We start from the raw sequence: 24581 nt of genomic DNA, 5'->3' as shown, positions 1-24581 counted from the left end.
ATATCCAATGAAGTTATATCCTCTTTGGTCTCCATTGTTTTTCTGGTTCCAAGGTCCAGGTTCTGACTCTTCTGACTCTCTGACCGTAGGTTTTGCTCCTCCAGTATAATCTGGAGACCAAACATCACTTTTGCCTTATGTGGAAGAAAGATGACCAGGTGGAAAGTTTCAAGTAACAGATTCAGGCAAAAAAACAAAACAAAACAAAAAAACAACAAAATAAAAACTTCCTGCTAAATTCTTATACTATACAGTCAGCCATTTATATCTCTACAGGTTTCACATCCAGGGATTTAACCAATCGCTGCTGGAAAATATATATTTTTTAAAATCCAGAAATTTCCAGAAAGAAAAACTTGAATTTTCCAATGCCAACAACTCTTTACATAGCATTTACCTTATATTAAATAAGTAATTTAGAGATGCTTAAAATATATAGGAAAATGTATGTATGGTGTGCGGAAATACTGGACCATTTTTTTTTTTTTTAGCCATTCCCATGGCATGTGAAAATTCCTGTGCCATAGCAGTGACCCAGGCCACAGCAGTGACAATGCCAGATCCTTAACCCACTGAGCTACCAGGGAATTCCTTACTATTCCACTTTATATAAGGGATTTGAGCATCTGCAGAGTTTGGTATCGGAATGAATTCCCCTCATACACTAAGGAACTACTGGGTCTACAGTTTTTGACCAACTGCAGGAGAGCAGTGTGGGAACAGGTACTTTGACTTTGTATCTGCACTTAATAACAGGTGTAAATGTGAGATGTATGCTTTCTTTTTATTTTGAACTTCTAAATTTGGAGTCCGTGAATTCTGCTGTAGGTTACAACAAATCACAGCCATTTGTGCACCCTAAGAACATCTCCTATCTTTAAATTTTACCGCGATTATGATTTTATCAACTGTATGTAAATGTGAGACTGGGTTTCATCTTTATAAGGATAAAGGAAATGACAAATTATTTTTTCCCAATGACAAAAACTGGAGATGGTGAATTTCTTAGTATAATCTCATGTCCTCAAACTAGACTACACAGGAGGGCCATGAAGTTCCTGCTGTGGCTCAGCAGGTTAAGAACCTGACATAGTGTACATGAGGGTGCAGGTTTGATCCCTGGCCTAACTCAGTGGGTTGAGGTGTTGCCTCGAGTTATGGTGTAGGCCCCAGCTGCAGCTCCAATTTGATCCTTAGCCTGGGTGCAGCCATGAAAAGAAAGAAAAAAAGTTAAACAGGAGAGCCACCTTGTGCTGAAAACTAAGCCTTCCTCTCTTTGTCTTTATAGGATGTAGGAGACATAGTGAAAAGGTAAGATTGCTCCTCTATTCAAATCACAGTAATTGTGACAGTGAACAAGCTATTTCTGTTGAGATGGACCCTCCCCTTTTAATGAGAAATTTCTTTCTGTATTTATTCCTTTCTTCTCTGAAAGGCTTCAATACAAAAAAAAAAAATTTATATTGTCTATCCTTAGGTGACAGTAGGGTTGAGTGGAGTGTAGTTTCAGTTGTAAGGCTTAATGTAGAAGCTGCAAACGAGACAACTATTTTTCCTGCCTTTAATTTCCACATCCTAATGACTTGAGGATTTTTCATTGTCTCCTATGGGAAAGGCAGATAAGCTCAGAGAAGCGGCAGGTAGAAGGATGCTGAGAAGTGATGTAGAATCCTCATGCAAGAACATACTATAGTGCCAATGCTCCATACCTATCAGACAGCAAGTTCCAACAATTTGGCACATATTAGATTTTAGGAATTAAATGAGAATTGCTGTGTGGATCCCCTAGGGAAGCTGGAAGGGAGGAAGCAGACACAATTATGATTGAAGTGACCTATCCTGCTAGGATTAATGTGCTAAGAGCAGGGAAGCAGGTTATAAAATCTAACAGCCACTGTAGCATTGCTCCGTTTGTGGAGTTAAGTTCATAACCCTTTAAACCTAATTATGAGAATTGTGATGAAGCATCATCAGTGGACTGCTAATGGGTCTTTTAGTGAGTGGGTCCTTTTCTTTACAGGAGTCAGTTAATGCAGCAGCACGTGCCCCAACCTATGGACCCACAGCTCAGTACTTGGAGCATCCCCGGGATGCTGGAAAGACTTAACAACTTCCAAGGTGAGAGGTAGCACTCTGTGTGAAGGCAGTCATTTTTCCTACATGAATGGACAAATGCTGATGATCTCTAGTCATTGCTCTATTGTTCTTTTCAGAAAACAGGGAAGCAAATTAATGTGCAAACCTTCATAATTAACTTTATAATTTATTGTTGATCATCTGTCAGAAAAACCTAATGAAAGCCTATCAAAAACAATCAAACAAATACAACAAGCAGGGAGTTCTCTCGTGGTGCAGTGGTTTAAGGATCCAGTGTTCTCCCAGCAGCAACCAAAGCCAGGGTTTGACCTCTGGCTGGGGAACTTCTAAAAGGCATGAACCCAGCCCCCCAAAATTATGACAACAAGTGGTTTCTTATATAATTACTTTCAGTAAGTTAAAATTAAAGAAAAAAACTGCAACAGTCTGGCTTATAAAACTGCATATTCATTCAGTGTATTTCAATTTGCAGTTCATTGTTCACTGTGTTTATACACAGATGACCACATTCTTAGACTCATCTTAACGGTTTCCTGAATATTGAATGTAATGATTATATTTGAAAAATTGCAAGATTTTTTAAAAAACTTAAAAGTATGTTTATATACAAGTCTAACCACAAAACAAACTGAATCCATGATTTGCTGTGTAGAGTGTAAGTTAAAGCAAATGAAACTTGAGAGTGAGCCTGGTGCATAAAGAAGCCAGGCCTTACATAGGATAAATTGGATTCTAATTCAGTGGTGGCTCCAGTAGAATTCTGAGAGAGAGAGAAATCACTTTTTAAAAAATGTACATAGGAGTTCCCTGGTGGCCTAGTGGATAAGGACCTGGCATTGTCATTGCTGTGGCTTAGGTCACTGCCATGACATGGGTTCAATTCCTGGCCTGGGAACTTCTGCATGCCGTGGGCACAGCCCCAAAAAAAAAAAAAAAGGCACTTGCGGATTTTTCATTCATTTTACTTTTGCTATTTAAATGTTAAGTCCTCATTATCTTGGGCAATGTGATCACTATTTAAGACTAAATATAACAATATCATATTTGAAATATAATGTATAGTATATTTATTACTGTTATATTTTTTGTGACAATTAACAAGAGGATTTCAGTGGATCAAGGACCACTTTGCTATTTTGTTGACATCTATGCGCAAGCTCCCAAATTTTCAATGCATTAGTGAAAATAAGCCAGAACCTAACATCCTACATCTTTTATGTAGTCTCAAAGTTTCCCCTCATCTAGTTGTAGGATTAGAGATTTTTCTAGCTCTTTAGATAGAGAAGAGGCCCTTTCTGTTCTTTCTCTGTATTTCCAGTAACATACTCTGTATAGTCACCTGTGATGAAAGAGTATTCTGGAGTTAGCTAGTACCGATTCACTCATGAGAGCTAATTGTTTTAAATTCCAGAATTTTGTGAGCAATTACTAAATGGCTGGCACCTAGAAAGTGGTCCCAGTGGGGTGGCTTATTCCCAGCAAATAAAACAAACCAGTTTTGTTTTGTTTCAGAGATGAGGTTGTTACACATTCCAGAGCAGCGCTACCCTTGTCTGCCCCTTAGAACTTTTAAACTCTGTTGGTTGACTTTGCTGTTTTCTTTTTACTGAAGTGGATGTTACTTTGGATGATAAAATACAAAACTGTCACGTGGCTCTGATTGAAGACATGAGACGTTTGCGATGCCGTCCAGACCATGGAGACACGCCCCGGAACCCAGCAAGTTCAGAGTATACGCCTTCCTGGGGCGCTCAGACCTTCACCTCTGGCAAACATTACTGGGAGGTGGATGTGGGACTCTCTTGTAATTGGATTATAGGTCTTTGCAAGGAATCCTGGACCAGTAGGAATGATATGCTACTTAACTCAGAGGATATTTTTCTCCTTCTCTGTGTCAAAGTGGATGACAATTTCCACCTCTTTTCTACTTCTCCGCTGCTACCCTACTATATTCAAAGACCCCAGGGCTGGATAGGGGTGTTTCTAGATTATGAATGTGGCATAATAAGCTTTATTAATGTTGCCAAAAGTTCCCTCATTTGTAATTTCCTCTCGTGCTCTTTCTCTTTCCCTCTCAGACCTTTCATTTGGCGTGGACCCAAATGATCAGGACCAGGTCACATACTTGACCAGGGTCTCGGAAATTCTAATAACTGAGGAGGCTTTTATCCTGGTGACTTCTAGACTAGGGAAAATGAGTTATACCTCACTGTGTTTAACGTCATTTTACCTCCAGGGGATATAAAGGTTGCATTATTTTTTAAAGTAGTGATAATGTTAACGATGTACATTTGTCACTTGTATTTTATTTAAATAAAAGTAACCTCTTATTTTATTGGGTGGGATATATGTACTTTTCATTTGCTCTGTGAACTTGCTAGAGACAAAAAGAATATAAGGGTGTGGAAATGCAGCCAAGATCATGAACACCATGTTAGAGGATTAGCTTTCCAGAGAGTCCTTGTCAAAACTCAAGGACAGTATAGAATTCTCTTCTTCCTTCACTCTTCTGGTGAAATCCTATTCCTCCCCTAGTCCTCAGTTTACCAAACTTTATGATGTCAATTGTTACTACTTATTTATTTTGCTTTTTAGGGCCACACTCACGGCATATGGAGGCTCCCAGGCTAGGGGTCAAATTGGAGCTACAGCTGCCAGCCTACACCACAGCCACAGCAACGTAGGATCTGAGCTGCATCTGCAACATACACCACAGCTCACAGCAATGCTGGATCCTTAACCCACTGAGCCAGGCCAGGGATCAAACCCGCAACCTCATGGTTCCTAGCCAGATTCGTTTCCACTGTGCCACAATGGGAACTCCTATTATGTCAATTATAATGTGACTTCAAAAACAGTTTATTCTTTCCCTTTGTAAAACTCACAAGAGTTAGGGCTTCTTTTCTTCCAGGAATGACACACCAGGTTAAGGATATGGGAGACATCCAAAAAATATTTGAACAAAAACCAAATATATAGGAAAACTCTTAAAAGCAAAGGCTATAGAACCAAAAATATTACTATAATGTAGACACGGTAGCTCAGAAAACAATGACAAATATTAAATAAAGAAGTGAATTAAGTTATTGTTCAGCAGCCCAGGGCTCAGAAATTCATTTTAATTGATAAAATATAGATTGTGTCTGATCTGATTCCTCAGTGTTACTGTAAGTAGTTCTCACTGATGTACAGAGTATTCTGGGGATCTACACATATTTTATTAGAGTGATTGTGGTCCACAAAATACGACCTAGATGTTTGGATACTATAGTATTTTTAAGGAAGATACATAAAACAAAAAGATCTTTAATATACATTTTTCAAGGATGAACAATAAATCCTATTTTTTTTAACACACATAACATCCAAGTTATCAACAAATTTCATTTCAAAGAGTGTTACTGACTTAGATCTTAAAAGTTGGCAAAGTAATCAGACATTGAAATCAATCTCTTTAGGGATGTATTGACCCACATCATAACTATAATTTTTTCTTTTTTTTTTTGTTATTTCTTTGGGCTGCTCCCGCGGCATGTGGAGGCTCCCAGGTTAGGGGTCGAATCGGAGCTGTAGCCACCTGCCTACACCAGAGCCACAGCAACGCGGGATCCAAGCCGCGTCTGCAACCTACACCACAGCTCACGGCAACGCCGGATCATTAACCCACTGAGCAAGCGCAGGGACCGAACCCACATCCTCATGGTTCCTAGTCGGATTCGTTAACCACTGCACCACGACGGGCACTCCCATAACTATAATTAACACCACTGCGTGATAATAGGAAAGTTGTTAGAATAGCAGTTTCTAAGAGATCTCATCACAAGGAAAATTTCTTTTTCTATTTTTTACATGTATATAATCTGTATCTATATTCATATCCATGTCTCTATCTATTACCTATCATCTATCTACCTATCTAAATCAACCTTTCTCTCCCCACCTCCCTCCCTCCATCTCTCCTCTTTTGCTCTCTTTAAAGAGAAAATTGGTTAGGGGATAATCTGGGGATTAAATGTATTTCTATGAAGTTGTAGTAGAAAAGACACTACAATTAGATTTTCAGATATTTGCTTAGGGATTATTAAAAAGCAATCGAATGCCCTCATCTCTGGAAGCATCCAAGAATTGTTGCCTATGTTAAAGTTTTGTATTAACTCTAGCACTGGCCGAAATGGAATACATTCTCCATAGTCTGTCTTACCTACAGATTACAACCGAAAACTCTGATCTGACCATAAAAAGGAACTACGTGAGGATGGTGAAAAATTAAAATAGAAAGTGAAATGAGGCCAGAAGTTAAGACTTGAATAATTGCCCACAAGGGAGGATAGTTTTGTGGAATTATTTTTCCTTTTCTCTTTCCTGGCTTTGGCTAAAATGAAGGCTCATTTCTCTGACCTGCATGATCATCCAACAAAAGCTCAAACATAAACATCCAATTTCTAGTCAAAGGACCAGAAAAAGAAGTTCCCGCAAATGGAAAATGTGGGAGGAAATCACAATTTTTTCTTTTTTATCTTTTTTCATTTTCTTTTTCTCTTTCAGCCCTGCCCAAAGATTAGCCATAGTTGCAGAGATGCAGACAGTGGCAACAGTAAAATGACAGGTTGGCACAGCTTTGGCATGGGCAATTTTGTCCCAAAGGGGTTCCTTTTTTTGGGGGGTGGGGGTGGGGACAGAGGAACTAAAGAAAGAGCCCCTGTTGTCCATCATGTGGGGGTGAAATCTTACATTTTTTTCTATGGCTGCTTTGACCTGAGGAGATCCACAGTCCCAGGCGAGGAGGTGGCATTAGCTCTGGGAGAATCACTGGTTTTCAAGGATGGCTTTGTGAAGGAGAAATCAGAGGCCTTTTTTTTTTTTTTTTTTTTTTTTTAAGTGTAGTTGATTTACAATGTTCTGTCAATTTCTGCTGTACAGCAAAGTGACCCAGTCATACACATACATTTTTCCCCCATGTTATCATTTATAATGTTCTATTACAAGTGATTGGATATAGTTCCCTGTGTTATACAGCAGGACCTCATTGCTTATGCATTCTAAATATAATAGTTTACATCTACTAACCCCAAATTTCCCATCCATTCCCTCCCCCTTGGCAACCGCAAGGCTGTTCTCCATGTCTGTGAATCTGTTTCTGTTCTGTGGATAGGTTCATTTGTGCCTTACTTTAGATTCCAAATTAAAATCCATTAGTTATAAATCTCCGAGACCAGGCAAAATGCAAGCAACGTTTTGTTTTCTAAGCAATTATGTTAATTTAATCAATAAGCATTTACTGGTAAGTTTACAGTTCAAGGCACTGTCTATCAGCTTGGGGATGTAATGGCTAATTAAACAATACCTTTATAAAAGATAATAGAAATAAAAACCCCATGGTTGTTAAAATGAAGAAATGTACATAATGCCTGTGATCTGTCCTTCTTCTGTGATTCAGAACATATCTTTATTGTAACCCACTGATAAAAATGCATGAAAACGCATATACAAGATACGGTCACAAGGTAAAATTTCTCCTTTCAAGTCCTTCATCTCTAACAGAATCCACCATTAAATGTCTAAATATGAATTAATAGGATTAATCTTTAGGAAATTGGATCAGACTTCACTATAATCTTCTTACATGAGTAAATTTTAAAATTTGCCCTCCTATGTTGACACTCTTATAATAAGTTAAAAATAAGTAATTTTTTTCTAAATCCTTTGGAACTATTATCAACAACTTCACATTATGAAATGATGGATCTCTCATAACAATCAACACCAAAAAACAAATCATAATTTTAAAATTTTATTTTCTGAAATCATTCATTTGAATTTAATTACTGTATCACATGAATAGTCACTCTAATTCCTGATATCTATGCACAGTTACAAACGTCACTTTTCTGTAGGCACGTTCATTACTGCTTTCTCTAACTTTAAGTTAGAAATTACCGAAGAGTCACTTCCCAACTCAAAAACATTGTTTGAAATCATTTAATGCGTTATTTACATATCTGTTCTTAAATATGGCCTCTAAAATACACACATACTACCATTTATGCAAGTAGAATAAGATGCCCCTAACATTTTTAAGATCACACTGAGTAAAAAATTACAAGATACCTGGAAACTACTTTCTGAGTCCTTAAAATCTGTATCAGCAACCCAGGAATATATAAATAGCAGACTCAAAATTGATCATCAGATTATTCCCCAAATATGTCAATTTTCACAGACTTTTTTTTTTTTTTTTGTCTAAAAAGTATAAAAGCTGCCTATTTGGTTACTTCTCTGAGTCTCATATTTCTATGAGCTCCCCTACATATGAATTAAATTCGTTTTTCTCTGGTTGAGCTGCCATAAGTCGATTTAATTATTAGACCAGCCAAAGAACTCAGACGAAAGCATAAAGTGTTCTTCCTCATACACCATTAACAAAGTGTATGATGAATTAACTATAAGTTAAGTCTGCTGTGCTAGGAAGTAATTCCCAGGCCAGATAAAGTCTGACAATCCCTGAAGAGAGCAAAGGGAAGAAAAACAATACACGATACACACTGATGTCTGCTCGTTCCAATCTTCCACCTCTCGGGTGAGCAGGGGATGCGTGAAGAATTTTAAAGCATGGATTCTCAAACTTGCTCCAGCATTGGAATCATCTAAGGCGTTTTGGAAAATGGTGATGCCTGTGCCTCATCAAAGAGAATTTCTGACAAAGTATTTTGTGGCAGAGACTAAAACAGGGGATTTTAAGAAATTCCTCCAGTGATTCTAATGGGCAGTCTAGGTCGAGAACCGTTGTCCTGAGTTAGACCTTAAATGTTCCTCTTTTTCTACGTGTACATTTACCATTCCACACTGTTTTTAAACTCAGAACTTGATATGGATAATACGTGTTATTGGTGAGATTTAAAGAGAGTTCTACATATGCAGATATATGGCATGGTCTGGCACAATGTATTTTTTGACTATCCATCTAATTTCACCTGGCATACACATGCATTCTTCTTTTTTTAGTTGAAAATGTGGCTGTGTTCTGCCTACATTTCCAAATTGGCATAGACTTTAATGTGTCTATTAAAGGATTCCAACTTTCATGTACTGGATCCTGACTCATTAAAAGAAGAACTTCAGAGAGAAGACTATGTAGTGTTGGTGCTTAAATTTTTGTCCTACCACATGAGAAGCAGGTTTTTCTATGTCTGATAGCAGGATACAGATCATTGTAAATTTTGCTAAATGTCCAATTTAACCTTAATATTTAAGGTGTGTTTATGTTGAAATGTGCTGAACAAGAATTTTTAAAAAGAATGATTATTTCATCAGAGGATCAGGCCACTGCTTTTAGGTTTTATTCTATTCGTGCTACATCCCCTTATTGAATTAATTAATTGAGTTGAACTAGTACACTTCCATTGTCTATGGAGGCCAAATGTATGCCAAGGATACTTTGTTTCTCTCCATTCCTCTTATCATATTCATGCATACTTATTACTACTCGACTGAAAATTCCAAAAGGGTAAGGACACCATATTCCCACTATCTTACACATGCTTAGAACATAAAATATTATGAAAACAGTGAACGAATGGATAAATGGATAAATGAATAAGCAGTATTATTCTAGCATTAACAAAGTTTTCCAAAATATAGCTAACATAACAAGACTGAAAATCATAAAGCATGATGTTGACACAAGGAAAGAAATAAATTGATTTCCCGATTCAGAGTCCAGGGAAATTATATTAAGATTTGAAATTACTATACTGTAATTTTATTCCGTAGGTTTTAATGTTTAGATTTCCCTAGGGATGGCAAATGTATAGTAGTGGAAGATAAAGCTTCCTAGTGATAAGGAAATGAAAACAAGACCTAGAATGATCGAGACAGTCAGGATTTAAATAGGCATATATAGAAAATCACTTACTAAGCATTAGGTGATATAAATGTCAAGTATTGAGAAAAGCAAAGAGATTTGCTTTTGAAAGAGTAATACACGTGTTTGAGAATCCACATTTCGATAAATAAAATGATACATAAGCCTCATAAAAAAGAACGAAATCAAGAAACAGAGAAACCAAGAAAGGAATACAAAGAAAATGCCTTACCGTATAGTCATGGGATAAATGATGACTGAAATGTGGAAAAAAATAGCATAATCTGTAATGTGCTAAATTCCATGAAACTGAGGGCATACTTCTTACAGATATTCAGGGCAAGTAAAAATCGGTAAGCAACCAGCTAGGGGAAAGGCTAATATTCTCTAATAAAGACTAATCTGCTCCCCAATTTAATGAGTCACAGGGTGTTTTTCTTTCACATGTCTGTCCACATAGAGCAGATAGTCAAGAGGAAGATGTGCAAAAAGAGCTTATTGAGGCCATCTCCCATCTATCAGGAGAACCAAGACAGTGTCCTGAGCAAGAGGATCTAAGTATAAGAAAAAAATGCATGGCGTCCCAAAGCAGTTCTGCTTCTGTCCTATTAGGTCAAGATTGGTCCTGTAGCACACCAAGCATCAAAACTTATCTAGAAATGCTGAATGCACATTGAAAGCTTTTCTCTTTCTTTCTTTCTTTTTTTTTTTTTATGCCGCATCTGTGGCATAAGGAAGTTCCCAGGCTAGGGATCGAATCAAAGCTGTAGCTGTTGGCCTATACCACAGCCGCAGCAGTATGGACTCTGAGCCGAGTCTGTAACCTACATCACAGTTCATGGCAATGCCAGATCCTTAATTCACGGATCAACCCGGCATCCTCATGGATACTGATTGAGTTTTTAACCTGCTGGGCCACAATGGGAGCTCTCCACATTCAAAGATTTTGTTCCATTGTTTTGGTTCGGTTTAGAAGAAAAATAATTAAGGGACAAACACAGCAGAAGTATACATGAGTTATACAATGAAACTAAACTGATCTTCAACAAAAAAAAAGCTGATATAGTGATCTGGATTAGAACCAGGAATGAGCACTCAAGAAGAGTAAACTCTATTTTTCACCATTGTCAGGATGTTAAGTATTTACCTATTCAGCATCTGGCTCCTAAGGGTCACAGACAAGGAACATTTACTTGTCTTTTAATCTCTTAAAAGGATGATTAACTCAGAATTGATTCTCCAAATTTGGAAAGGCTTATCTGAAATATGTCCTTACTCGGTCCATCTATATTACCTGGTTTCCATAGAAAACTTTCTCAACACTCTCCTCACCTATTTCATGTAGTACTTCAGTAGCTAACAGACAAATTTCTTTATCAGTTTCTTTTGACAAATAGCATCTCTCCAGGTGATCTCAGATTTTGCATAATTTCATTTTATTTGCCTCCAATGCATCACTTCTTTCCATTTCCACTAAAGATCCTGAGTGCTCTCTGTGGACGCTAAAATTTCAGTGAGCAAGTTATTAAACCTTAAATCTCATAAGCTTAATTTTGCCTCCTTTCAAAGAAAATTTTACAGCTAATATTCTTATTTAGCTTTCATTTCATTGTAAAATACTGGAGGAATTAGCTACTATGGTCTTTTGGACTTGAGTTTTGACTAGAAGGTGAGGAAGATGCTTTGGATACATTTTCTTAACTGTAACATCAAAACTTCTTATCCTAAGCATGTTTCTACATCTTTCAGTTTTGATGACCTTTATGAGAATTAATATCATCTGGGGCTCACTTAAAATTGAGTAATGAAATCGGAGTAAGACCAATGGGAACACTAAACCCAGCTAAACCCGACCCTTGAGTCGTCTCATTCCCAGAAGAGGTAATTTATTTATTTGGCTGGTCACATTTTTTTTGGTCAGAAATTTTTCAGCAGAAGCTTCTTCATACAGAAGATGATCTATGGAAGTAGAAGTAAAAACGGATACAGAAAAAAGAGCATATGGGTAGTTTAAAAAAGGAGATGAGTTCCCCCTGTGGCACAGCGGAAAGAATCCAACTAGAAACTATGAGGTTTTGGATTTCGATCCCTGGCCTTGCTCAGTGGGTTAAGGATCTGGCGTTGCTGTGAGCTGTGGTGTAGGTTGCAGACGCAGTTTGGATCTTGTGTTGCTGTGACTGTGGTGTAGACTGGCAGCTATAGCTCCGATTAGACCCCTAGCCTGGGAACCTCCATATGCCACAAGTATGGTCCTAAAAGCAAAAAAAAAAAAAAAAAAAAAAAAAAAAAAAAAGATGAGGAGTTCCCCCTGTGGCTCAGCAGGCAGGTTAAGAATCTGACAAGTAGCCGTGATGATGCAGGTTCCATCCATGGCCTCGCTCAGTGGGTTAAAGATCCAGCATTGCCACAAACTGTGATGCAGGCCGCAGATGTGGCTCGGATCCTGCATTGCTGTGGCTGAGGTGCAGGCTGGGAGCTGTAGCTCCAATTCACCCCCTAGCCTGGGAACTTTCATGTGCTGCAGGTGTGACACTAAAAAGAAAACGAAGAGATGCACACGTAAAAGGGAGAATGAATAAAGTGAGAAGAGAACATGGCCCACAATAGAATCCTGGGACAGCTGTCATTTTAAAGAAGCATTCTAGAAATGAGAGGAATAATGGCAAAACAAAGCAAATAAATGGTAATGAAAGGGTAAACTAGGTGTTTACCAGTGTGAGCTCAATTACACCAGTACTCTAGGGCTGACATTTATCACTGCAGTTAAAGATGCTAAGAACTAGTGGAGATTCCTCCTGTCACCTGTCCTTCGATTCCTTGCTAGTGACTAAGGATTCAAGATAATATGGTTACTGTTCCTAGACAGTGAAAAAGGCAGAAAATGTGATCTTTGTTCCTAGCACAACTCCTAATGTAAGTTTCGGTCTAGTCAAATTTCTCTCTCTCTCTCTCTTTTTTCTTTTTTGTCTTTCTGCCTTTTCTAGGGCTGCACTCGCAGCCTATGGAGGTTCCCAGGCTAGGGGTCTAATCGGAGCTGAGCTGTAGCCGCCAGCCCACACCACAGCCACAGCAACTCGGGATCCGAGCCGCGTCTGCAACCTACACCACAGCTCATGGCAACGCCAGATCCTTAACCCACTGAGCGAGGCCAGGGATCAAACCCGCAACCTCATGGTTCCTAGTCAGATTCGTTAACCACTGAGCCACCACGGGAACTCCCAGTCTGGTCAAATTTCATATCTCTTGATTCTTTGAATTATGTTTTTAATAGAATTTTTGAAAACATTTTATCTTTTAAGTTTCTACTCTTTTTATAGGATTTAATTTCCAGTCACCTAAAATGTTGGTCTTTTAAGACACAAAAACTTTCAAATGAGGGGGGGTGGTTCTGAATTCTGCAAGCATGCCATTGTTTCAAAGGGAAAGGCTTAAATTCATTGTATTCTTACTAGAGAAAATCATAAAGGAAATCATCTTTTTGAAAAGATAGAAAATCTATGAAAAAAAAAAAAAAGCTGAAAGAGGAGGGACAAGCTGTGGCCATGTTGAGAGGAGATTAGTAGCAATTGTTTCCTTCAGTCCAATCTTGGGAAAAACATCATCCATTTATTATGTTTCTTTATCCCCAGCCACTGGGAATTCTTCCTTTGTGAGTTTCTCCCCTCACTTATAGTTAATTTCCAAAGATACCCTGGAAATATCCAGGACTAACCCTGCATTAACGTAATCTTTTGAGAAGAAAAATCACATTTATTGGAAGGAAGTTGCCTGCAAGAATTCAAAAAAGATGGTGGAGAAAAATTCGTGTGATTTTTATAGCTTTGTGCTTAGAAAACTAACACAGTTTCTAGAGAGCTGGAGTCCAGGGAAGATTACATGGAATGAAGGAAGTTTTGACTCAGCACAAGTTCAGACTAACCTGACATCATTTCTTAATAATTTTGTAGTAACACTGTTCTTAAGCAACCAGGTAAAAACATACCATAGAGTCTGTTTCTCTGCCTTAACATGCTACACTTGAAACAAATCTCTAATTCTGTATATACCAAAAAGTGTATCTTTTCTTCTTTTCTTAGGAAATGGGTGGTTGGACTACATAACTTTTTTTTTTTTGTATTTTTCTTTCATACTGTTACTTATTTGCTTGTATGCTTACATTTGTATAAACAAGTTTTCAACCATCTTCTGCGTTACCGCTTTACATGCTCTAGATTTTACAATTTTAAGAACCAGTTAGTTTAGCTAAACTATTTTATGGATCTTACTGTCTGTGAAAATTCAATTAACAATCAAGTTAAAAAAAAAAAAAAAGAGCATTTTTCTCAAGCCCAACAGAGGCATATAACCCAAGAGAGAGACTCTCAGAAGCTCTGAAAATTATTCTGCCTAAGTGAAAGGCACAGTCACAGACATTTTCAAGACAAAAGATCGTACATCAAAATGACATACTGGCATTTTATATAAAGTTCACCAGAGATTTATAGCCCAGGTAAGCCCATACAAAGTGAGTAGTAAGTCATTATGACCCTCCCTACAGAGTTAAGAAAGAACTCTCCCCTTTAAAATTTACATTCCCAGCATTAAAAGAAAGTGGGAAAAAAAAAAGATTTCAGGTGGACACGCCCATCTTTGAGGGTCTGGTCTGATTCCTGTGGCTCCAGTTGCACCCTGAACAGCAGGGAGGAAGGAGGCCCAAACACAGGTAGAGAATTTTATGTTTAAATTTTCTTATCCTACCTAAAAATATACATTGTATTTCATCATTATCAATGTCTCATCTTTTTTTTTTTTTTCATTAACTAGTGCAGTGGTTTCAAATGGGGGTGATTTTTCCTTTCAGGGAGCAATTGTTGCTATCTGGAAAAAATTCTTGGTTGTCACAACTGGAAGTTATCATTGGTATTTCATGGGTAGAGACCATGGGTTCTGCTAAACATCCTACAAGGCACAGGACAGCCCCCTAAGAAAGAATGAACCACTCCCAAAATCTCATTTGTTCTGGTGTTGAAAAAGCCTTGAAATAGAGAATGGATTAATAACAAGTTTTTTGTTTTTTGTCTTTTTGCCTTTTCTTGGGCCGCTCCCACGGCATATGGAGGTTCCCAGGCTAGGGGTCTAATTGGAGCTGTAGCCACCGGCCTACGCCAGAGCCACAGCAACTCGGGATCCGAGCCGCGTCTGCACCTACACCACAGCTCATGGCAACGCCAGATCGTTAATCCACTGAGCAAGGGCAGGGATCAAACCCGCAACCTCATGGTTCCTAGTCGGATTCGTTAACCACTGCGCCACGACGGGAACTCCACAAGCCTTTTTTTTTTTTTTTAACCAGTAACTTGAGAGGACAGGCAATCAGTTGAAGTTATACATAAATAGAAAGCTAAGAATGAAAGTAAAATGTTGATGGTCTAAGATTTATATGGGATTATCTGAAATCAGCTAATGATTAAAATCATATCTACTAGCAAACAATATTTTGATGGGATTTTGTCACTGTGATTTGAGATGGTCTGCCTTTGCCTTTTCAGATGTAAACATTTTTTCAGTATTGTGAAGAAGACATCTGAATGCATTCTTGGGTTATTTTGTTGCCTATTTATTACCATTTGTTTCAGGTCCCCAGGAGCAGCCATGAACAAGACAGACATGGTTCCTGTCCTTATGAAGGGTAGTCGGGGAGCAAGGCGTTGAACAAAGGCGACAGGACTTCTGTTTACAATTTGGGTCAGTATATGAAGGGGAAAACAGAAGGGAGTAACATGGGAGTTCCCTGATGGCTCCAAGTTAGGGATCTGGGAGCTGTCACTTCTGTGTCTGGGCCACTGCTATGGCATGGCACTGGTGGTTCAATCCCTGGCCCCTCGGAATTTCTGAATGCTGAGGGACGGAGGGGGAGTGCACAAGTATAAATAAAGGGATATGTAATGACTGTAAACTTAGCCTGTGTAAGGAGGGAGTGGCATTTGAAGACAGGCTTGAAGGGTAAATAGGGTGGGGTGGGTGGAGGTCCTGAAGGGGGAAGGAGATTGTTACATTTCCGCACAGGGCTGAAAAAAGCCAGGGAATGGAAAGAGCAAGAAACAAAAGTGGAATGAGGTAAGCAGGGGCTTGAATATTCCAAGTTTTGTAGGTTTTCAAAAAGTCTTTTAATCTTGAATACATATGCCTTCTTCTTTTCTATTTTTTTTCAATAATTCGATGGTATAATAGGTTTCTTTTTCCTGTAAGATAATCATTCCCTATGGATTTCATCATATAAACAGTTGTATTTTCTTCTTTTGATTCTGTAATTTTGTTTCCTTCTCTGCTCGCCCCCATCATTTTCATAAAGGATGCCACCTAGGACCTCCCATACAGTGTTGCGTGGAAGCAGTGATAGCAGCTGACTTTGTTTTTATTTCTGCTTTTAAGGAAAATGCTTCTAATAATTCCCTATTTACAATGGCATTAGTTATAATTATTTTAAGCTTATACTTTCTCAGATTTAAAAAAATTCCCTTTTATTTATACCTTTCTAAATTGTGACAATATGTCACATTTTAGATATTTTTTAGGCCCCAATAAATGATCAATATATGTTTGAGAATAATGTTTTGTAACTATTGGATTTTGTATCTGTTAATAAGGTTAATCTTGTTAATTGAGTCGTTCAATTCCCTGATGCCTTTATTGGATTTTTTTCCCTGATTGATTTATTCATAATTGAAATATGTTTATTGCTAACTATAAACATGAATATGTTGATTTATCTCTAGTTTATCTATCTTTTTTTTTTTTATTCTGAAGCTGTCAGATGTCTACATGTTTCTGTTTGGTATATATTATTGAATTTAATTTTTTTTTGTATATTGTCCTTCCAAAACATACTAGATATTTAATATTTTGCCTAAGAACAAACCAAAAATGTTATTTTTCTTTCATTAGCATTTTCTATTATTATATTTTTAAACTTCCTCCATTTGATATACTAGTGTCTCTTCCAAACAGTATGTAACCATTCATTCTCTTTTTGTCCTGTATATGTATATTTCTTAACTGGTAAACTTAATCCATTTTTGTTAATTCTAATTAGCTTGAGTCTTTTCAGACTTGCTTCTTTCACTCAGCAATATGCATTTAAAGTCTCTGCCTGTCTATTGCTGGCTTGATAGTTCATTCTATTTAGCATTGAGTAACACCCTACTGTTTTGAGGTACTGAAGTTTATTTATCTATTAACCTATCCTGAGGGACTTCTTGATTGCTTTCAAATTTTGAAAATTAGGAATAATGCTACTTTGCACATACATGTGCAACTATTTTTGTAGACATAAATTTTCAACTCATGTGAGTAATAAATACCAAGAAGTATGATTGCTGGATTTTATGTTAACACTATGTTTTGTTTATAACTAAAGCGGCCCTGGGGAAATTACTAAACTCTCTTCCAAAGCAGCTGTATCATTTCCCATTCCCCCAGCAGTCAATGAGAATTTCTGTTTTTCTGTTGTTCTGCATCCCTGCCAGCATTTGGCGGTGTTAGTGTTTTGCATTTTCATCACTTTAAGAAGTATGTAGCGGTATCTTTGTTGTTTTAATATGTAATACCTTGACGACATATGCTGTTGAATATCTTTTCATATGCTAATTTCCACCTGTATATTTTCTTTGATTAGGCGACTGTTCAGGTGTTTTGCTATTTTTTTAAAATAGGATTATTTATTCTCTGTTGAGCTCTGTTGAGTTTTAAGGATTCTTTGAATTTTTTTTTTTTTTTTTTTTTTTTTTTTTTTTTTGTCTTTTTGCTATTTCTTGGGCCGCTCCCACGGCATATGGAGGTTCCCAGGCTAGGGGTTGAATCGGAGCTGTAGCCGCCAGCCTACGCCAGAGCCACAGCAACGCGGGATCCGAGCCGCGTCTGCAACCTACACCACAGCTCATGGCAATGCCGGAACCTTAACCCACTAAGCAAGGGCAGGGACCGAACCCGCAACCTCATGGTTCCCAGTCGGATTCGTTAACCACTGCGCCACGACGGGAACTCCTCTTTGAATATTTTTGAAAACAATGTTTTATTACATATGTTCTGTGCAAAGACTTTCCCCCCTGTCTTTGGTTTGTGTTCTTATTCTCTTGACAGTGGCTTTTGCAGGGTAGAAGTTTTTAACTGTAATGCAATCTACTCTATAAATTATTTCTTTCATGGATCTTACCATTGGCATTATATGTAAAAAGTTGTCACCATACTTAAGGTCATCTAGATTTTTTTCTTTGTTGTCTTCTAAGGGTTGTATTGTTTTACAATTAGATATATGATCTATTTCAAGTTAATTTTTGTGAAGTGGGTAAGATCTGTATTTAGATTTTTTGAGGGGTGGGATTTGGATATCGAGTTTTTCCCATAGCGTTTGTAGAAAAGCCTATTTTTTTTCTATTTTGTATTGTCTTAATTCTTCTGGTATATATATATATATATATATATATATATATATATACACACATTTTTTTTCTGATCTCTCTAGTCTCTTCCAATGATCTACTTGTCTATTTTTTCATCTATAACATAACTGTTTGTTTTTTTTAATGGCTGCACCTGCGGCATATGGAAATTCCCAGGCTAGGGGTCAAATTGGAGCTGCAGCTGCTGGCCTAGGCCACAGCCACAGCTACTTGGGATCTGAGCTGCATCTGCAACCTACATCAAAGCTCACAGCAATGCCAGGTCTTTTAACCCACTGAGTGAGGCCAGGGATAGAACCTGCATCCTCATGGATACTAGTTGGGGTCCCAACCCACTGAGCCACAACAAGAACTCCTGTAACATACTCTTGATTACGGTAGGTTTTTTTGGTAAGTCTTCAAATCAGATAGTATCAGTTCTCCAAATTTGTTCTTATTTTTAAATATTGTTTTGGCCATTCTGAGCCTTTTGCCCTTCATAATAAACTTTTAGATCAATTTGCCAATATCCACAAACTATCTTGCTGAAATTTGGATTAGAATTGCATTGAATCTATATGTCAAGTTTGGAAGAACTGCCATCTTCCTATAAATGAACTTTCTATAAATGAACATGGGATATCTAAGCATTTATTTAGTTCTTCTTCCATGTCTTTCATCAGAATTTTCTTTAGCTTTCTTCTTATAGATCTTATACATGGTTTTATTAGGTTTATACTCAACATCTTATTTTTGATTTTTTTTTTTTTTTTTTTTTTGTCTTTTTGCCTTTTCTAGGGCCGCTCCTGTGGCATATGGAGGTTCCCAGGCTAGGGATCTAATCAGAGCTATAGCCACTGGCCTAGACCAGAGCCACAGCAACTCGGGATCCAAGCAGCATCTGCAACCTACGCCACAGCTCACAGAAACGCCAGATCGTTAACCCGCTGAGCAAGGCCACGGATTGAACCCGAAACTTCATGGTTCCTAGTCGGATTTGTTAACCACTGCGCCATGACGGGAACTCCTTTTTTTTTTTGTCATAGCATTTTTTCATTCTGCAGTTGACAAGTTTCTTTTCTCTGGCTCTTGTCTATACCCATCACACACACCCTCAAACTCTCTGAGCTGAAAGCCTCTTCTCAAGATACACAAACACATTAGAAATCCTTGAATTTCTTCTAGGAGTTGTTTTCCCTTTCAGGTTCAGAGTCCCACTATGGAGAGACTTTGGGTGCCTCCACTCTTTGTAGTTTCCCTTCATAAGACTGATAATGTTGTTAAATATCCCCTTTATTAAAATCTCCTGAGCTCTGTTATGCCATCTTTCCCGCATTCCACACTAATGGGATATATTTTTAAAATCTATAAAACTGTCATCCTACCTTTCACTTCTATTTCTCTCCTCTTCCATTGAGTTTTAATTTTTCCTACTCTGTCTAATAGAACATTAATGTATCTTAGAGTATCTAATTTCTCTTTGGTTTTCCAAACAGTTCTTCTTAAAATCTTTTCTTTTAGTATTATTTTTACCGTCTCCGTAATTTGCAGAAGGAACATAAATTCTTTTCATTTTTTCCGCGTCCTCATCTATGTCCTGGGGTAATAGTGAGTGTAAAACATTTGGGAAAATGCCTGGCTCATTGAAGTGCTACACAACAACAGCAGCACAACTGTATTTCCACCTTCATTGCTTTAAACACCTCGTCATATCTTTTAGAATAATTGGAAGGAAAGCATTTCTTCCCCTATAGATTCAGATTCCAAACATTCCACTTTTTGTTAGTAAAAAAATGATTTTATATAACTTTCCACTTTCTCCTTAGTTAGCATATGCTGAGAAGGCTTAGTTTTAGACCGAAAAATATCATCAGAGACTGTTCAAGGAGCTATCATGAGAATTTGGGACATGTCTTATCATGTCCCATAGATGTTAGGCTACCCAACTAATAGGATAAATGAAGGCAAGGAAATTCTGTACCGTTGTCAGTTCTACTTGTTTAAGTTCTAGTCAGTACCAGGTATTTTGTGGGAGTTTTCCAAAAAGAGCTAATATTTTCACTGTGCCTTAAAACGGGTAAAGTTAACCAAGTAAACAAATATTCTGTAGTTCTCATCGAATCCTTGCCATTTAAGGGCAGAAAAATATGGTTCAATAGAATGCATTTATGTGACTACACACAGTCCTGAAAAAAAATCTATAAATTGGTCATGTACTTATGGTTCAGGTTTTCATGACTAACATGTAAGGCACTCACAGCTGGCACATTTCTGTTTCTAGCTCCTGAATTGTACACTCAGTCCATGGCATTCTGGACTTTTCTTAGAAGGCAGCTATGCTTAAGAACCCTTGGAGTGCAACTTTTTAAGAGAAGTTCAGATTCACAGTAAAATTGAACAGAAAGAACAGAGTTCTCATATGCATATACATACATATATATATCCTGCCTCCCCAACTAAACACACACAGTCTCTCCCACTATCACATACTGTACAAGGACGGTATATTTATTACACTCAAAGAACCTACACTGACACTTCATTATCACCCAAAGTCTGTAATTTTACATTAGTGTTTACTCTTGGTTTTGTACATTCTGTAAGTTTTGACTGAAGCATAGTGACAGGTACCCACCTTTATAATATGCCAAGGCATCACATTGCCCTAAAAATCTGTTGCCGTGAGCTGTGGTGTAGGTTGCAGACGCGGCTCGGATCCTGTGTTGCTGTGGCTCTGGTGTAGGCTGGTGGCTACAGCTCCAATTGGACCCCTAGCCTGGGAACCTCCATATGCCGCGGGAGCGGCCCAAGAAATAGCAAAAAAAAAAAAAAAATTCCTCTTTCTCCACATTTTCACTAGGTTTTAGTGATGTCCCTGTTTGGGATTTTGGCCATTCTGATGTGTTGTGGTATCTTATTGCTATTTTATGCTCTATTCCTTTTCAGGCATTTCTCTTTCATTTTAATTTTTTTTCCTTTATTTACTTGTTTATTTATTTTTTACTGTTATTTCCCCAGTACAATTTTTTTTTTCTACTATACAGCATGGGGACTCAGCTACACATACATGTATACATTCTATTCTCTCACATTATCATGCTCCATCATAAGTGACTAGACATAGTCTTTTGTTCAATTCACATGCTGTGGTGAAGTTGAATGGAAGGCATGTTGGGATGAGGCCTCAGGATTTTTAATTTTGCAAAATATTTGTAATGCTCCACATTAATCTCAACTCAAAAATTGGACCAGCTTTTATTTACAGTTTTAAGAGTAAATTAAAGATAGAAGGTACATGTCCCAGTTGGGGTGCGCCTCTCTTATGTATCACATACAGGAGTAACTTTCCTTTTCTTTCTCTTCTTTCTTCTCAGAAACATAAAATCACTCACACAGCAGAACTTCCAGAAAAACTCACCAGCTGAGAGGGAAGAAGTGTGAGATTTTGCTGAGGTGTCTGAACTTCTGGGACCACATAAGTGCCCCAAAGACCTAGAAATGACGTTGTCTCAAGGGCAAGGTGACTGGTCCAAAGAAGATGTTGAGAAGTTACTGGAACGTATGGAGAAGAACCTTCCATCCAATGACAGCCACACATTCAAAACAGCCCAGTCACTGATGGACTGGGAAAAAGTAGCTTTTAAAGCATTTTCTGGACAAATGTGCAAACAAAAATGGTTAGAGATTTCTTATAACCTGAGAAAGCTTCGGACTCTGTCAGAATTAGTCTTGGAAGCAAAGGAAAATGTTCACAGTTCTCACAAAAGCAGAAAACTCGAGAAGCATCCTGATTTCCCCAAGAAGCCCCTGACCTCTTACATTCGCTTTTTCACGGAGATGCGACCCCAGTACCTCCAGAAACACCCTCAGCTGAGCAACCAGGAGCTGACCAAGGTCCTGTCTGAAGAATACAAAAAGCTGCCAGAGCAGATGAAGCTGAAATATACGCAAGATTTCCAGAAGGAGAAACAGGAGTTTGAGGAAAAAATGGCTCAGTTCAAGGAACAGCACCCTGATCTAGTCCGGAAGTCCAGGAAGTCTGCTGTCCCCAAAGGAAGCCAATCGAGACTCCAGGGCAATGTGCAAAAAGTGAGGTCTCCCCCCAGAAACAAGGTATCCATGACGATGAAGTTCCACGGAGAGCCCAAGAAGCCCCCGATGCATGGATATCACAAGTTCCACCAGGATTTGTGGTCCAGCTGGCAGCTGAAAGGGCTGCCCTATTGGCAGCGCATGGTGGAGATTGGTAGACTCTGGCAGCGGGTCCCCCAAAACGAGAAGGAGCATTACAAGAAGCAGGCTGAGCAACTGCAGAAACAGTACAAGGTGGACCTCGACCTCTGGCTCCAGACTCTGTCTCCTGAAGAATATGCTGCTTACAGAGAGCGAACCTACAGTAAGCGTAAGAACATGAGCATGCCAGGGGGCCCGGACCCCAAGATCAGAAAGATGGATCTGCAGTCCCCATCAGCAGGGAATCTGCAAGGAGGGCTTGGAGGGGACCAGGGCCTTCGAGAGACGGAATCATCAGACACTATTGGAGAAAATGTTTCACAGGCATCAGAGGAACAAAAGGACCTTAAGGAAAGGGAGGAAGGCAGAAACTCCTCAGACAGCAACAGGGATGAAGATGAGGATGGTGTTGTTGAGGGCAGTGGGGATGAAGATGAATATTGTGATGTTCAGCACAGTGGCCCCAACTCACATTCCTAAGGGGACTCCTCTGACGCATGTGCCAAATGATTTTTTTTTAATCCCTTCAATAGTGTAACAGAGGACTTCCCACCAAAAGTCTAGGGATCGATGATAAAGGCAGGGAACTCTCCTTGAACGTTTCCCTCTTTCCTGCCTTCCTTCCCACTCTCCTTCCCTCCTCCCTTGGTCCCTCCCTCCCTGCCTCCTATTTTCTGCCCCTTCCTCATCCATATAAAGTAGGACAGGTTGGGAAGAAGAGAACTTGAAACAGTATTCTCTGCATCAGGTTCATAAACATGGCAAGAGGTAACACTACTGGGAGAATAACTGTGAATATGAAATGGTATTCTTCCCCTACTCTACACGCCAATACCACCCATCCCTCTTCATGGAAATGAAATCCATACAATTACGTTTCTTGGAAAACAAAACAAAAGGAAACAGTGAGATGATTGATTGGTTGGGGTGAAAATTGTTGTTCTCATCATTTGCCTATGGCTCATTACTTTTCTGTGGAACTCTCCTCGTGGACCCCTGTACTGGAACTGCAGTGGGGACTATTTGACAGGAGGTAGGGTAGGTGACTTTGAGAAAATTGCAAAATCTTCATATCTCTTTTTCTTTCTTCCTCAACCAAGGAGTAGTTCATTAACCAACTTGGAGTTGAAGAAATTCATGTGGGAAGCAGTATATCCCTATGTATATTTAAATTCTGATCTGCCAATAAAATATTTCTTTCCGATTTAGAAAATAAAAATTTTAAAAACTTGTGTGTTTCATTTTTTTTAATTTTATTAGAGTATTGTTGACAACAATATTTTATTAATCTCAGGTGTTCAGTAAATTGAATCAATTATACATATGCCCATTTTTCCCATATAGGTTTTTACATAATATTGTGTAGATTCTCCTGTGCTATAAGTAGGTCCTTGTTAATTATCCATTTTATATACATTAGTGTGTTTATATCAATCCCATCCTCCTAATTTATCCCTCTCCCCAGTGGTATCTTCTTTGAGAACCATAAGTTTGATATCAAATTCTGAGAGTCTATTTCTGTTATTTTAAGTCCATTTGTATCATTTTTAAAGTTTCCAAATATAAATATCATATGATGTTTGTCTTTCTCTGACTTATTTCACTTACTATGATAATCTCTAGGTCCCCCTATGTTCCTACAAATAGCAGTGTTTTATTTTTCTTTTATGGCGGAGCCATAGACAATGTGGTACCTATATACAATGAACTATCTACTCTTCCGATGATGGACATGTAGGTTGCTTCCATGTCTTGGACATTGTAAATAGTGCTGCAATGAATATTGAGGTATGTGTATCTTTTTGAATTATAGTTTTCTCCTGATATATGCCCAGGAGTGGGATTGCTGGATCATATATGGTAGTTCTGTTTTTCGTTTTTTGAGGAACCTCCCTCCTGTTCTCCATGGTGGTTGTACCAATTTACATTAGGAAGATTCCCTTTTCTCCACATCCTCTCTAGCATTTACTGTT

The 24581-nt window shown here is 38.2% G+C and overlaps 3 protein-coding genes across 13 annotated transcripts in view; 2 read left to right on the top strand and 1 right to left on the bottom strand.

Moving 5' to 3' along the window:
- The window catches only part of LOC106504145 (tripartite motif-containing protein 77-like), a 30846-nt gene extending 26416 nt beyond the window's left edge, over positions 1-4430 (top strand). For 6 of the 8 annotated variants that reach the window (XM_084978336.1, XM_084978337.1, XM_084978339.1 and 3 more), the window contains 3 exons: positions 1289-1311; positions 2021-2118; positions 3710-4275. In XM_084978336.1, the coding sequence (XP_084834462.1) occupies positions 1289-1311; positions 2021-2118; positions 3710-4203 (615 nt within the window). In that variant the 3' untranslated portion in view covers positions 4204-4275. Of the gene's footprint in view, positions 1-491; positions 724-1288; positions 1312-2020; positions 2119-3709 lie in introns of all 8 variants that reach the window. The other 2 variants (XR_014816719.1, XM_021062627.2) reach the window with 2 other exon arrangements.
- Positions 1-24581, bottom strand: part of NAALAD2 (N-acetylated alpha-linked acidic dipeptidase 2) — a 115435-nt gene that overhangs the window by 77638 nt on the left and 13216 nt on the right. The gene's annotated exons all lie outside the window — the stretch shown is intronic.
- On the top strand, positions 15574-23838 carry LOC110262277 (upstream binding transcription factor like 1). The gene is made up of 2 exons (XM_021102676.2): positions 15574-15682; positions 21750-23838. Exon 2 carries the CDS (start codon positions 21874-21876, stop codon positions 23086-23088), a length of 1215 nt encoding a protein of 404 aa, XP_020958335.2. The 5' UTR covers positions 15574-15682; positions 21750-21873; the 3' UTR covers positions 23089-23838.

Source organism: Sus scrofa, chromosome 9, assembly GCF_054392235.1.
Source record: "Sus scrofa isolate SSC_HxYL_T2T_F1_AM1 chromosome 9, Sscrofa_HxYL_maternal_Yorkshire_Landrace_v2.0, whole genome shotgun sequence".
NCBI classification, from domain to species: domain Eukaryota; kingdom Metazoa; phylum Chordata; class Mammalia; order Artiodactyla; family Suidae; genus Sus; species Sus scrofa.
The sequence above is the reverse complement of the archived record's forward strand: the minus strand, read 5'-3'. Positions and strand labels throughout refer to the sequence as shown.

Coding starts and splice junctions, on each gene's coding strand:
- LOC110262277 (XM_021102676.2), top strand. CDS start 21,874: ATGACGTTGTCTCAAGGGCAAGGTGACTGGTCCAAAGAAGATGTTGAG.